General features: G+C 34.4%; 1 protein-coding gene across 8 annotated transcripts in view; it reads right to left on the reverse strand.

The window, feature by feature from the left end:
* Positions 1–3934: 3934 nt before the first annotated feature.
* The window catches only part of LOC131067681 (transcription initiation factor TFIID subunit 4b), a 76057-nt gene continuing 64197 nt past the window's right edge, over positions 3935–15794 (reverse strand). For all 8 annotated transcript variants that reach the window (XM_058002797.2, XM_058002794.2, XM_058002795.2 and 5 more), the window contains 9 exons: positions 12451–12647; positions 12157–12244; positions 11901–12036; positions 11629–11684; positions 11484–11540; positions 11260–11403; positions 5210–5266; positions 4861–5104; positions 3935–4743 (listed from right to left, as the gene is read on the reverse strand). In XM_058002797.2, coding sequence (XP_057858780.1) covers positions 4535–4743; positions 4861–5104; positions 5210–5266; positions 11260–11403; positions 11484–11540; positions 11629–11684; positions 11901–12036; positions 12157–12244; positions 12451–12647 — 1188 coding nt within the window. In that variant the 3' untranslated portion in view covers positions 3935–4534. The remainder of the gene's footprint in view (positions 4744–4860; positions 5105–5209; positions 5267–11259; positions 11404–11483; positions 11541–11628; positions 11685–11900; positions 12037–12156; positions 12245–12450; positions 12648–15794) is intronic.

Here is a 15794-nt window from a genome sequence, read left to right on the forward strand (position 1 = left end):
TTTGCAAAACACAAGTTCAATTTCAATTTTAAAAAGTAGGATTTTGAATGAATAAACCGCTAAGTTTGCAGAAAAATTAAACTTGTAAATGAAAAATATGCAATGATTTTCATAATAAAGCATGTAAGACGTCAAGTCCACCAAAATGTAATGGTGGAAAAGGTGAATGATGGGGAGAGCAAGAGGAAAGCTTTTCTTCCCTCCGAGGAGAGATGAAAGTTTCATTGCGGATTTCCCTTCAAACACCTTATTCACATTACATTTAAAAGCGGGGGGAATTCAGTAGATCCAATCTCTTAGTGTAGATATTGAATACTAAATGAATTGATAATGGGATAGAAATGACAAGCTAACCCCTCTTTTAGAATGAAAAATGATTGAATTATGTGTTGTAAGACTAAGTGTAAAAGTAGCAAAGAATTGATTATAACTCGAGATAGAAGCGTGAGATGAAGTTGTGCACCTGGATCTGGCTATAATATGTCGGGACGAAGTTGTCCTACGAATTTGAGGAAAAGTTGTCGAGACCGTGCTAAAAGTGTCCACGGTCCTCCGAAAAATCCACGAAACGAAAAGGGTTTCTTCGCCTCAGTAAATAGAGTCTGAATCTACAAACACAGTTGTGCATCTACAACCTACACACAGAAAAAAGAGGAAAAGGGGTTGGGATTGGGGGTTTGTCTTCAGGTCAAACCTCAATTTTGGAATTAACCAAATGATGAAAGAAAGTACTTGCAAGTAAATGTAAATAAAAGATTGAAATGTAAGTCACCTCAAGAGAGGTTGTGGATAGAATGTAGGTAGATTTGCTTGTATTGAATTGAATGTTGAAAGGGATCTCAGCTTCAATGGTTGAATCCTTGACTTGAATGCAACACCTAGCCTTAAAGGGAGACTTGAGAATGCTCAATGCTGGAAAGGAATGCTTGAATGCTTAAATTCTCTTGAATGTTTGAATGGGTGATCTCATGTATTTGAACTTATCCATATGGGAGGGAAAATGTGACTTATATACTCGTCAATTAGAGTTAATTGATTGATTTTTCGTCACAAGCCGATACAAGAAAAAAATTTCCCAGGCGTCACGCCCCTGTCCTGCCCTTGTCTCAGGACAGGAAGCAGGTTCAAGTAGTACGAAGGGCAGAAAAAGGCAGTTTCCAGGGGTTGAGCAAGTCTCAAATCTCCGATCAGGTTTGGGGATTCGAATCACCAACGTGAAGACCCTAATGTGGTCAGAAATTGCAAGGTTCGCAATTTTATGACACTACAGCAACAACCTAAAGTTATGGAATTGTGCAGTGTAGACTAAGACACAGTTTCGAATTTTGAACAAGAAAAAACCCTAAGTCTACAATTTGCACAGTTGACCCACACTTTTTGGCTGAATATTGGAGGTAATGATCTATAGAGCATCCTAATGTAAAACTGAAATTTTAGTTATGGAAGCACCTCCATGTCTAGGGTGCCTAGCATACTTGACTGACACTTTTGGCTCCAAATTTCAATACAAGTTCCTTTGTATCTAATTTCCGAATATGTACATCTATGCTAATTTCCTGTTCAATATGCATTTGCTTATCTTGAATCTCTTCCATTTTTCATCATTTTACCTAGTTGTTGCATCTTCTTATCCAATCATATCAATTAAAGAAAATAATTAATCACAATGCTCATCTCTCCTCGTTCCTAGATTGCACTTCTAGATTTAAGACCCCATTCCCAAAACATTTCAGTCATTATAAGGATAAAAGGTATGAATTCTATTAATCTAAGAAATGATCCAATGTAGAACTTGCTAGTTGTTAGCAAAATTTGCTCTCAATATTCTCCTTTGAAATTTGTTTTTCCAACCTTCATTCTAAGATTATGAATGAGCTCATTGTAAGTTATTTTTTTGGTTTTGTTTTCTTCCGAACATTAACCTGCTTTGATTACGAGTAGACAATATATGAATTTCTAATTTATAAAGATCTCAGTTTTTAAAATTGTCTAGTGTCTGTTATTAGTCAAGACTTATCCAGCACATTTGGATATGCTTCTAAATAATTTATAATAATATCTTAGTACTAATGTGCATTTCCTTGTGTGATAATTGCGCCTTAAAAAATAATAAAAATTTAACAATTACCTAAAATTTGTCTTGTTTGATCAGTTGACTTCATTCGAGAAATGGCAAAAAGTTTAGAAGACACATTGACACAATTTTCAAACATCGGCGGTTGAAAACTAGGGAAGTATTATTTCATGCTTCTATTCGAAATCACTAGTTTCAAATGGGCATGAATGAATGTATGTTATTAACAATGTTCACGAGGCTAAACAACTTATGGGACCTACTGATAGCCAGCAGCACAGGATTAAATCAAATAAACAGTGGTTTCCATTGGAAAGCCGCAGATTTTTGTATTTTCCAAGACAGTTTCATCCAAAAGCTACAGTTTTGCCACTATTGTAAGGAGACAGTTTCATCACTAATAACAAGTGACAAATTCATCATGCAATAGAAATGACCAAAAAAATGCAGGAATGCTTCAAAATCATCCTCCAAACTATTTTTAGAGGCTTCAAAGATTCCTGAGATAACTATATTGTCTATTATTTCTAAATGCCAGAGGAAAATTTGAAAAAATCGAATCGAATTGTTTGTATTCAAGTAGCGTCCATGCATTCAAAAAGCATTGTAACAGGCAAAAGAACAAAGTTGAGTGCTTAGGAGAGTTGTTTTAGAGATCTTAGGAAATGAAATAAGTCGGTTTCAGGCTGGTTGTTTACTCAACATGCATAAGATTGTAATTATCATTAATAATATAGTGGAAAGTGGGTGTGTTTTTCTCACTAATTGCTAAAGCTCGCTCCCAAAATTCAGGTTCTTCAGGGTATATCTGTCTTCTACTTTGTTGAGTGTGTGCTCCAGATTTCCTTTAGTACTTATTAGTTTGGTTGGCACGTGCAGTTTATCCTTAAGAATATGTATGTAATGAATAGCAACAAGGCCTTGCTTCCTCCAATTTACGGATCTCTAATGCACAATTATTGTATTCTTCATGCTAGAATTAAAACCCTAAATATTACCCTGCAATGCAGGCAAAGGATTACAATGTGTATTTAAGATACTTTGTGTTTCCCATTTTCGTTTTATTTGAAATACTAAATTGCAATTCATTGATACATCCGTTGGAGCATAAATACTCTTATAATATTCTCAATATTAAAATGAGTATAACAATGTAGTAATCAATTGATCAACTAATTACCAATAGCCATAAAACATAGTTTGTAGGCAATTTACTTAAATTTCCAATTAATATATATGGCTGGTACTATACAACAATCCAGTATGAGAAATTCGATGGAGGGTAAGTGCAGAATGTTAATCTAATGAAATTGTACTTTTGCGCATCCACTGTACTTATGAACCTTACAAACAATAACAAATACATAAGGTTCTTTTTATCAATCAATAATAACTACTGTAATGGAAAGCACCGTCTCATCATTGCTGTTTAGCAGCCAATTGGCTCCATGGTGCAGAGTTCCATCTTTGCTGGTGATAGGCTGCGTTCACAAGAACTATCTAGTAATTCATAATGCCTTCAAGCTTGGTTAGTATTATACTGCCCCATACCAAGTTGCTACCGTTGTAATCTCACTTCTGCACTTAAATAAAATAAAATAAAATAAAATCTAAAAATCCTCCACATCATTTATTTCGATCATTACATGCAACAAAATCAACCAGTTGAATTTCACTTTACCAATGCAAGGTTAATGTATAATATATATATTCAACCACTGATTGTCTCCACTTTCACAAAACTACAACTTCTAGCTTGATCTACAGTATAAGCATTCAACTATGAATTGTCTCTGCTAAGTTATAAGAAATAGCATGTAAATGTATCATATCCACACTCAAGCAAATTGTCCTTTCCCATAAATCTCGAAATAGCAACCTCTACTCATTGAATTAGTTTAGAAATCTAATGATACATAGCTTCAGACAGGATGATGCAACTCATGGAGGAGATTCACCTCATAGCTGATGAAATAAATGACGTACTTGCAACTCTTTTTCAAGATGTCTTTTAAGAAAAGGTAGTTGACTCGCAACACAAGTACACTTTATCCATAATTATCACAAAAATTGACCCCCCAACTTGTGGCTCTTTCTTTGCTTACAAGTTGATTTGTTAGCACTTTTCTACTTTTTACTAAAGCTTTTGTGCAATCTCCAACTATACATGAAAATTAAAAATTATGTCAAAAATGTTTTGAACTTTAAATATCATTAGATATTACTACACCTTGAAAGAAAAAATGTTAGCTTGTAAACCATCGTCCAGAAAGTCAACTCCAAATCAATAAACGTTTGATTCATCTGCCACAGCTTTGAAATCAGCATTTGTATTTTCTCAGATATCCATGCAGAGGCCTTCAGAGATATGATACACATGGTACAGAGTAGCACACATTGACCACATACAAGGATTGCTACGATGAGATGTTGTCAAGATCACATCTAGAACCTCATATTTCACTGCAGTGTGTTCTCATTATTCTGAATTTCAGTCCCTTTCTCCTTACTGCAATCTACACCTCTCTCATACAAACGATAAAGTAATGTTGATTTAGTCATTTGTGGCTCCCGCTCTAGCAAAGCAATTACATCTTTGATACATATTGAGCGCACAGGCTTGGTCTGAGACAATGGCCCTGAAGTTCTCCCCAGATTTCGAACTATTCCTGCACAAGACATATCTTACCCAACATTATTTTCTGAGGCATATTTATATCAAAACATTGATCGAATATGAATGCTACGTGAATTAAAGATACAAATCTGAAAGTAGAATGACCTACCAGGTGAGGGCGCATCTTGATGATCAGATACATTTGTGGACTTTAATCCACCAACCACACTTTTCCTATTTGCATCTCTGTTAGTTCGGGTGTTAGATGCTCCATCTGATGTACCTTCACGCTTCTGTCGAGCTTGCTCAGCCATCAATTGCCACTTTGATAACATGTCATCTCCTCCAACAGCAGCTCGTGCAGCAACATTTGCTGCATTTGCCCTCATTTTGTCATCTTCCTCTTTCTGTGCCTGAGATGACCATCCAAGAGAAGTATAATTCTCTCCTTCGAAAGACAACGCAAAAATCAAACTGATTATTTCAGGATATCATAAATCATCAACAATGATTCTTACCTTCTGTGCTTTTGTACGGGTTTCATCCTTTTCCCCCTCGGGGCCCACATTCTCTATCTGAAGAATATAACAGTATCAAAATCAGTTCAATGAAAATATATATCAAATTTGCTAGCATTATGACTTGGCTTCCAGGGAAATTTTCAGAATGTAACATTTTAAAGTGTAGTTAGCAAGTTTTTCAATTACAAACCAAAAAGTATGTATGTGTTTTTATGTTTATGCAGGGAAACAATAAATTATATTAATTTATTGGCTGGAGATCTGGTAGTACTAAAGAGCAAAAGAAACAAAAAAATATGCAATTCTCTGCAAGTTTTATAGCATGTGAAGATGGACTAATGTTTCAGGAAAATAAATGCTAATGTTCACAACTGGAAGACTAACCATCTTGTACTAGATAGACAATAAAGTTTCCATAATTAAAATGGATAGATTAAATTGTGCAATAGTTTCCCATTGTCCATAAGATAATATGATCTTTACAAAGGGATGAGCATGTTCAGCATCAATCCCAAAATTCAAGGAACCTGCAACATAGATGAAAAACTCTGCAAAAAAATCATTTGACTTCCAAGTTATCGCGAAACAATTATGACCACGATCTGAGAAACACTCTTGGGTGAGCTTTTTGAAAAAAACGGCGATTTATTAGAAAAATCGCAAAAAATTGGGAGCAAAACTCAAATAACTCTGCATTAATGATTTGTTGTGTATTCAATTACTGAATACTCTGCAAAAAATATCATGCAATTAAATTACATAACCTTGCACCTTGCCATTGGCAAATCAATTAGTGTACCTATCCACAAGTTAGAAATAGGTGCATTTAAGGGATGTGGCATCTTTGTGAAAAGAATGTGAATCCTTTGGGTGCATGTGTGAGGAAAACTTCAGTATGGTATTTTTGCCTGATATGGTAGTTTCATGTGGAAGTCTCATGCTTCTTGAACCATATTCTTGAAGGCATGGTGTGAAGGCTGACAAAGTTCATCAATGTGTATGAGATGAGCGAAAAAATTGGAAGGCTTTGTACGCACATGCCAATGCCAGCTATTGAACAAAGTATTTATTTTGTGGAAGACGTGAAGTAGAGAACTTCAATTCTACAAAAAGTAGATTCAGGGAATGGAAATCCTCTATAATATGTATTGAACTCAAATTTATTTAGAAGTTGCACTTGTCTTTTGGTATATGATATCCATTTAACTCATACTTGGATTTATATATGATGGAAATCAGTAATATGTTCTAAAAATTCAGTGTATGTATTTTTTAAGAATATTTTAAGAATTATATATTTTCAAATGTTCAATAAATTAGCCGAGTTATTGCCAATTTTTTCCCGATTTTTTGCTGAGTCCCAAGTTTTTAAATATTTTGGGCTAAAAGAGTTATTGCCAAGTAAGAGTTTTTCATCTATGACCTAAACCATGATCCACACAACTATTCCATCATTCATCTACATGTTGCAATAATAGTTCTCATATTTTTGGTGGTAAATTGACCCAAAACATAAATATCAGGGAAAAATCACGGCATGAGATATCCTGTAAAAAGTAGAAAAACCAAGCCTTTAGAAGCTTTCTTTCATTTTAGTTGATTCCTAATTACAGGGGGACCTTCAGCTGAGATTACATCAGAGAGATACCACTTTACCAAGGATGATCCAAGCACACCAATATTGGAACTGCAGCTCAAAGTAGAAAAAAGATACCACTTTACCAAGGATATCATGTAAAAAGTAGAAAAAACAAACCTTTAGAAGCTTTCTTTCATTTTAGTTGATTCCTAATTACAGGGGGGCCTTCAGCTGAGATTACAAAGAGAGAGAAACCACTTTACCGAGGATGATCCAAGCACACCAATGTTGGAACTGCAGCTCAAAGTAGAAAAGAGATACCACTTTACCAAGGATATCATGTAAAAAGTAGAAAAAACAAGCCTTTAGAAGCTTTCTTCCTAATTACAGGGGGGCCTTCAGCTGAGATTACATGAGAGAGATACCACTTTACCAAGGATGATCCAAGGACACCAATGTTGGGCCATTTTTTAGGGAGGGTGGAGATATATATATATATATATATATATATATAGAGAGAGAGAGAGAGAGAGAGATTTCTACAAGTTAATGGACTGCGGTATAACAGCAGCAGTATGGCATGACACTGCTAAAATGATGCCGGATGATGTTTACAGTAGCCTGATTACCAACCACATTCCAAAGAGAAATTGTTTTTCTACAATTCTCGCACAATACCACACTGTAACAGACCATGGCTGGTGCACCTTTAATCTCTTTTGCAATTGACAATAACTGGCTCTAGTACCCATACTGAAAAAATTGGAGTAACTTTTTCGTAAAATGGAATCAGAAATCCAAATTATTGCTGTTAGTGTTAACTGTTAACTGTTATAAAACTGCTATTAATCTGAATCATGATGTATTTATTGCTGTTAAAATGCTGTTGCTGCTGTCAATATTGTCATGATTAATTTATTGCTGTTATACTACTATCATGACATTTCTATTGCTGCTGTTATACTTCCGTTATAATGCTCTCATGATATATTTAGGAGTCTTTTTTATAATGTTACAAACGATTTTCTTTTTTAAATATTATAAAAATTTGCCTTGCGTGTCCCTGGCTATCTTAGTACTAGCCAAAGTCCCCATGACATTTCCTATTTCTGCAACACACTCTGCTGTTATAATGCTGTCATGATATATTTAGGAGTCTTTTTTATAATGTTATGAACAATTTTCTTTTTTAAATATCAAAAAAAATTCTGTTTTGCTGTCATCAGCTGTCCCACCATACAGGAAACACCATTGGGAGGGTGATGGGAGTTTGAGGACTGGAGATGCATCTGTGTGGAACACAGTTTTGATCTGCTTGATTTCTGTTAGGTGGACACTGTGCAGGCTCCATCATTCAGTTCATACAATCTGTTTCCAGCTTAGAGCTCCAGGTAATACACATTTTTGGTTTCTCAATCAAACATCTGTCCACAAGTAAAATATCCAGCTCATGATGAAGAGAAGAGTTACATTTTCTATCCCTCATTCTTTATGATTGTCTAATAGCGCTTCTCCATTTTTTTCTTACATTTTCATTTACATGTCATTATCTAGAGCAGTATTGGTTAGTATATAAGTTTGTCACATCCCCATCAAAAAGGAACGTTTCACATGGACATTGTGTAGTCAATGAAACAAATTTTAAATAAAAAAGTATATTAAAATGTCCCCTAAAATAAGAGAAACATGTGAGACATGCTAAGCTACAAAAGACAGGTAGGGAAACGTGTGAGACATGCTAAGCTACAAAAGACAGGTAGGGAAACGTGTGAGACATGCTAAGCTAGACTAAAGTCATTGACAGGGGCAAAGCAGACAAAAGAAAGGTAGGGAAATGTGTGAGACATGCTAAGCTAGACTAAAGCCAAATAGAAAAAATAGCTTCGGTTGAAGAATTCACCCATACTCCCAACATGCAGCAGCTACTGCAAAATTTCTTCAATGTTAAGCGAGAAGATCTAGGGACTCAATACAAAGCAAGAGGTAGTGGGGTGACCATTTTATTCCATCTCTCTTCAATTATTTGATGTAACTGTTTGAAAAAAGCTTCTTCAAAATCTTGTTCATTCTCATTTACAATAGTTTTCATCTTCTCAACAGGAACAAAGCAGACAAAAGACAGGTAGGGAAATGTGTGAGACATGCTAAGCCAGAAAAAATTGATAAAATGAGTACGATTACCTTTTATTGAGACAGAACCTCCTTTTATAACTTTTTGAAAGAATATATTGTAATTTAATATTCTTTTATTTTATTTCTTCCCTCAAAGTTCTCAAACATTGAAGTGTCTTTCAAATAATCATTTTATTGCAATATTTAACCTTTTTAAATAATTAAATATAAGTTGTCTTTCTAAATTATAACTGAAGTTACTTTTTGGCAACTTAAATTTCATTATTTAATTATTTCCCTTTTTCCACCCCTATAGCCCTTGGGAAATGTTTTGGAAATAGGCCAGCGGTCTTCATTAATTTTAACTAGGAAAGGGGACATGACAGATTCAAGCAGCATAACAATACTTACAAATTAACCATACAAACTACAATTTCAAGCACCAAACAAATGGACAAGAGTTCAAATTGGAAAACAATAGATCGTTTAGAAAACCAATAGCAATATTATACGAGGTACAGCACCCAAACCAAGATGCCAAATTCAAGCAATATTCCTTACAACGTATCATTTTGTCAAAGATGACACCCAAATCTGGGCACGCCAATTTGTCTTCATTCAACCTACTCAAAGATGCTCCATGCCAAGTGTGCATACTATGATAATGTTGGTCAAGGTAACCTCCCCTAACACTCATAGAATTTGTATTATGTAACTCCCTTCATGATGACCTTACTCACACCACAAGATGCAAACACATGGATGCCACCTCAAAGTAGAACACCTACCTTCTCAAGTGAGGGCAAAACTCCCTAAAAGACAAAGTCTAGTAAGGCTCTCAATGGGATGCCAACTCTCATAAGAAGGCAAAATCACTAGAAGGTGAAATAGTGAATGAATACAAAATACATCAAAATGAACACTAGGACTGCAAGGTTGAAACGCACTTTCCCAAGATTGTCCAATAATGAAAGATCTCTTGCTATCTCCACCCACTCTTACTTTGTATGGTTATCCATAATGGGTTGAATATTCTAATATCAATTTTCTCGACTATGACTCCAACTCATGCTTTGACTCCCTCTCTTACTATAGGAAGGACTTCAACTTCGATTTTTACTAGAGCCTCTTTAGCCACCTCTCATAGTCTTCTTCTTCATTCTCTTTTCTCTATCAATCTTAAAGATTACCTACTGTCTTGGTTTTTGACCACATTGTGGTCTCATCCCTCCTTTATCGGTATCTAAGGGCATGAATATCTTTTCTCGGAACCAATTTCTTTTAAGACAAAAGCATCAGTAATTTTCTCCTCTATCTAATAGAACTAATACTTGAAGAGTAGATAGAGCATTAACATTTAACTTTATCTCACACATCTAAATATTATATAAGTAACCAAAGATATTCAAAAAATGATCAAACGCCTTTCCCTGACTATGTAAACTTATTTAAAAAGCTTGGTGGTTACGAAGCAAAACACGATGTTGACATTGTCTACCAACTTCAATAACTACTTGATAGCTGACAACAATTAATACATAATTGGACGCAACTATATTAATAAAACATAATAAAGCCATCGTACGCTGACTTACCAGCAAAAACATTTTGCAAGGTGAAAAACACAATTTGCTCTTCTACCAAAGTATATTTCAGATTTCTCAAACAGACAACTACAGATCTCTACCAAACCTATACTGCTTCAGCTTTCTTCTTCTAAGAGAAAATCTTTTAATTACTCTCAATAATCACTCACATTTGGATTCCACGTAAAATAGTAGTTTTATTGCGTAAATCCCTAGTTGCTAATTCAGCCTCTCTCGGTAACCATCCCTTACTAAATATGAGATGCAGTGATGGGAAAATCTATGATTGGTGTTGGATCACCTCATTCATCTGCCCGTCGAACCTTCAACACATACAAGAACCATTATTTATAACGTCTCATTCGATCATGTCAAAGATCTTGCTATGACAAATATAAACAAACATTCCAGGACAGGTCCCACTGTTACTGTTCACAAATTAAAATCTAGCCTACTGCAAATCAATAAGTTTAGTAATCTATACAAATGTTTTACAACTGAGACAGATATACATATAAGTGTAAGATTGTTAATTATATGGGACAAATTCATTAGAATAAAAAGACATTTCATTCAAAAAAGAATGAGATAAATCAAGGGCTAGGAATGTATCTCTCTAATATCAATTACTCAAGTTTCTTGCATTGAAGTTGTATTCTGTAAGATATATATAAAACCATGTAAGACATGAAAAAAAATCAAGGACAACATGAAACACCCAACATAAGAATTAATTTTTTTTTAAGATTTCTGAGTTTTACTGTGCTTGCCTCATTTAGTTTCCGAAGTTTTTCTGCCTCTTCTGCCTGTTTCTTCTCCAAATCATCCTTAGCTTTTTTATTCATTGCTAGAATTTGGCGTCGTACATCAGATGTTATAGTAACTTTATGGCTGACCTTCTCAAGATCAACTCTCTGCAAATGTCCAAACGTGATTAGGAAATATTGGGGTTTCTTACAGATATCTGACCTAGAAACTTGTGCAAAGTAATTACCTGTTTAGACAGTCTGATCAGGTGACCTATCATTGTTCGTAAACGTTCCTCAACACACTGCAAAGTGAATATGTGATAATCAACTTTAAAGAACATGAAAGAAGAAGCTATAACTGCATATAAAGTCAAGAATAATATCATTTACCAGTGACAAGCAACGCTCACTGTCACTGCTAATATATTTGATACCATACTTTGCCACTGCCAAAGACAAAAAGAATTTATTTAGAAAATAATCATATACATCTTGTTTTAATCCATTAAAGAATTATATCAATATGAAACAAGACAAAATTAGTCCAATCAGATCTAGCAAACATTTTCAAATTTAACTGTACTTGAATTGCCACAAGAATGCATGTATCCAACAAATATTATGTTTTCTAACTTGACAAAAGAGGGTTTGAGAAATAATACCGATTCCAGCTAATTTTGCACGGAGTGATCCTTTTTGTAAAAAAGTTCTCTCCTCCTCTTCTTGCACAACCTTTCGCATTGCTTCTGTTGCACGGCTTTCTTCTTTAGGTCCAGCAAACAACTGCTCTTCCTCTTCCTGAACAGGCAGAATGCAAGTTAATGTCAAGATACATATGGTTTTATATGTATAGTTTATTTACATAACCCATACAAATTTGCTATATATTGTAAGAATAACTAGGAGCAGCAACAATACCCTTAAGTTCACTCCACTGACAGCAGTAACATCATTAAGTTGGTCAATGCTTTGATCTAGATAACCTGCAGAAACTTTTTGTTTTTTACTGCATTGCACGGCAGACCAAATCATCATATACAACAAGAACTGAAGATGGAAACTTCTTCAAAGACTGAACACACGAATATTCCTTGTTCATGAAAATGGACATGATAAATGCATATTGTGTTAATCTAATAATAATTATCAATGAATCTCAACAAGTCTTTGATACATGGTGGCCAATAACAAAACAAGTGACTATATATTTACCTTGCAAGTTGTATGGAAGTGCCAGTAACCTCAAAAGGCTTTTTCTGTCCAATCAACATTTTCTTGGGTGGTGTCTTGATCTGAGAACCAATCATTGAGGAAGGTGGTGTTGAAGGCACCTGAGGTCGCATTTGAACAGGTCCGCTAAATCCAGACAATGTGTGATGTAATGTTGCAGCTGGAGTTGCTAATGGTGGCTGCCCAACACACAATGGTGTTTTTAGATAAATTAACATAATTGCTAAGTATTGACAAACAATACGTAGACTAAACAATGAACTAGCAACTGAAACAAAATAGTATAGCTTACATTGACCTTCCACTCATGTAAGTTCCTCAGATTTTCCCTCTATTCTTGCTACTAGTAGCAAACTATATTAATTTAGAAAGAACTTAAGAATGTAAATCCTAAGGATGCTTGTTTAACCCTTCAGGGTCTGCTCACAAAATTTTCCCTAAATTTTGTTGTGGCTGAGACTTTACTCCAAAGAGGTCCTGAAAGTACATACAAATATAAGGTAGCATGTGGGTGTGGAGCCTGGATTGCACAAAAAGCTGCATTATTATCTTCTTCTTTAATTGTACTTGTTTATAAACTCTCTCTTTCTCTCTATCAAACGTTGGCAAGTAATGCAAATACAACTAGCTCTAACCATAAGCCGGCTGCTAGAGTACCTACAAACTCAATATAATCTACAAAATAATAAAATTTAAAACAGGTATCATCCATGAAAGTTGCACTTGTAAAAATTCAATTTACCTATTTATTATAAAAAAACTAAAAATAAAATACAAAGTCATTTCTAGACATTCTATATCTATGAACTCTACCATCAGAACCATATGCTTTTGTTTTGAGGAGTTCAAGAATCTAAATGCAAATAAAGAATTTTGTGATAATTTGCTTGATCTCTAGTCACTACCTGGCAAGAATTTAAGACTAACGCTTGATAGATGAATTACTGCATAAAGAATATGTATGTGCCACAAGGGTTGCACTGAACTTGATTTGATATGAAAGCAAAACACTAGCGATATGGTAATTTAAAGTTTCAGGCACAAGACTACAGTAAATTTTGGTGGGCAATTTGGAGAGGTTCATTAAGGAGCATTATCTTTGAAGCATATCTAGCAATCAAACAGAATATTTTGACCATATAAAGCTGTCTTCTGCCTTCCATAATGTAGGAAGTTATATCAACAGAATTTTTTGGGGCCTTTCAATCACCTTGAGAGAGAGAAAGAGTGAAGTGACTCTATATATGAGTATATACATAATCTCTCTCTCTCTCTCTCTCTCTCTCTCTCTCTCTCTCTCTAGATAACCACATTACGCCTTTATAGAAAAACAATAGCATCGAGGTAAATTATTTTTGGACAATATATATGTACTCCTATGGACATTTTGCTACAACTTGTGGACTTTTATGGACCCCAGACTACAATGGATCTTGGCTTTGACATACTAATAAGATGAAGAAATCAGTTTTTATAGAAAAAAATCACCATATAAGTACCAACCAAGCTGTTTTCCAATAATCTTAGTACTCACTTCGATCAACAAATTTAATGGTCATTTTTTAACAACATTGTGAATTTTATGTATGAGCTTCTGTATGGATGTGTTTAATACAGGAGCCAATATAAAATGGTTAGGACTAGAACCCAGAACCTCTCAAGTGGTAGTTTGGGTGCACTCTAAAACTGAGTTAGCGGCCCTGAGTTGTTTTGAGATTTGGAGTTAAACCTTACACAAGGTTAATGTTTTACGTTTGTAAACATCAAACGACAGTGTATGAGTGTGTGTCCAGTTAGTTATCTCTAATACCTACTGAAAATGGCTGGGTGGGACTCAAAACCAACATCTCTCAAATACTGATCTAGTTGTCCTCTACAAATTGAGCTATCAGTACTTTGCTGGTTCAAATTTTCTGTAAAAATTATTAGAACACAATATTTCATATTCTATTAAATGATAGAATACTAATTACAAAAAGGTTCATCTCCTTATATAGAAAATGGAGGATGAAACCATGCAAAAAGATAAACATAACATGACTCGCCCAATACTTAAAATAACGATCTAAAAAATAGAAAAAAATACATGCCACTAAGGTGACTTTATTACAACTGCAAGCCTTATCTTCTAATGAATATTTGATATTTTTTGAATACCCCCCTTAAGGCTTACTTTACTGAAAACAAAACATACCAAACTAAAAACACTTACTACTAAGGTGACTTTATTAAAACTGTAAGCCTTATCTTCTAATTGTTATTTAAAATTATAAGCCTTTCATAAGGTTTTTAAAATTTTGAAATTATGAAATTCACGCAACCAAACGAATTTGCATGCAAGCTTTCACATAGTTTTGTGAACTGCTAGGATTCAATCTTGAGGCTATCCAAAAACCAGTCTGACTGTACTACCAACTGGACTATCAATCTTTTGTTGGTTTGATATTTTATGTCGAGCCTTCTCTAAAATTGGCATTTTAAAGTTGTAAGCTTTACACAACCAAATGCATTTATATATAATCTTCCAAACAGTTGTGTTGAGTTCCAAAGAAAAATTGATTGGCTAGGTATTAAACACAACAATCAGGAAACTTGTGTATAGGCTCATTTGGCTATGTGAAGCTTAAATTTAAAACATAATGAACTCCCATAGATACTAGGCTACAATATATGAATCTTATGAACATCAAACTACACACAAATAACTTTGCACACACGGTAATTAACTAAAGTTTGGTAAAACCATAATCCAAATCGTAAATTACACATCACATCGGTGTTGCCACATCTTAAGATTGCAACTAGATAGAAATGGAAGAATGTAAAAATATATGGAAAATCCTAGTTGTATAAGAAGAGCTAGTATAGGTGAAGTATGCATTAAAAGTTATTCGTTAGTCTTATGTTAAGATAGATTAAGATAAGATAGTTAATGAGGTAATAGCATCAAGGTTCTCTGTAATGTTACTTAGTCCAATTGTAATTGGGTTTTACACATAACGAGGAATATGGACCATAAACGAAGCCCTTAATTGTTTAGACCAGCTGGCAAAACTAATTAGCCCATATGCAAAATTATTTTTCTGATAAAGATGAAAGTTTAATTGCAAACCACTAGATTATATTTTGCAGTGGTCTTCTACCAAAATAAGCTTAGGCAAAATGTAGCAACCACACTGCCCTGAAGTCCCCTGAGTTTAAGTTGGCATTCATAAGTTTTCAGAAATGTGTGGTTCCTATTGTCAGGAAATTATAAAATTAAATTGGATGAAGTTTTATGTTGTGGATTTTGTGGGTCTGTTGTTTTTCCTTTTGCTCATCTGATT

This window comes from Cryptomeria japonica, chromosome 8, assembly GCF_030272615.1.
Source record: "Cryptomeria japonica chromosome 8, Sugi_1.0, whole genome shotgun sequence".
NCBI classification, from domain to species: domain Eukaryota; kingdom Viridiplantae; phylum Streptophyta; class Pinopsida; order Cupressales; family Cupressaceae; genus Cryptomeria; species Cryptomeria japonica.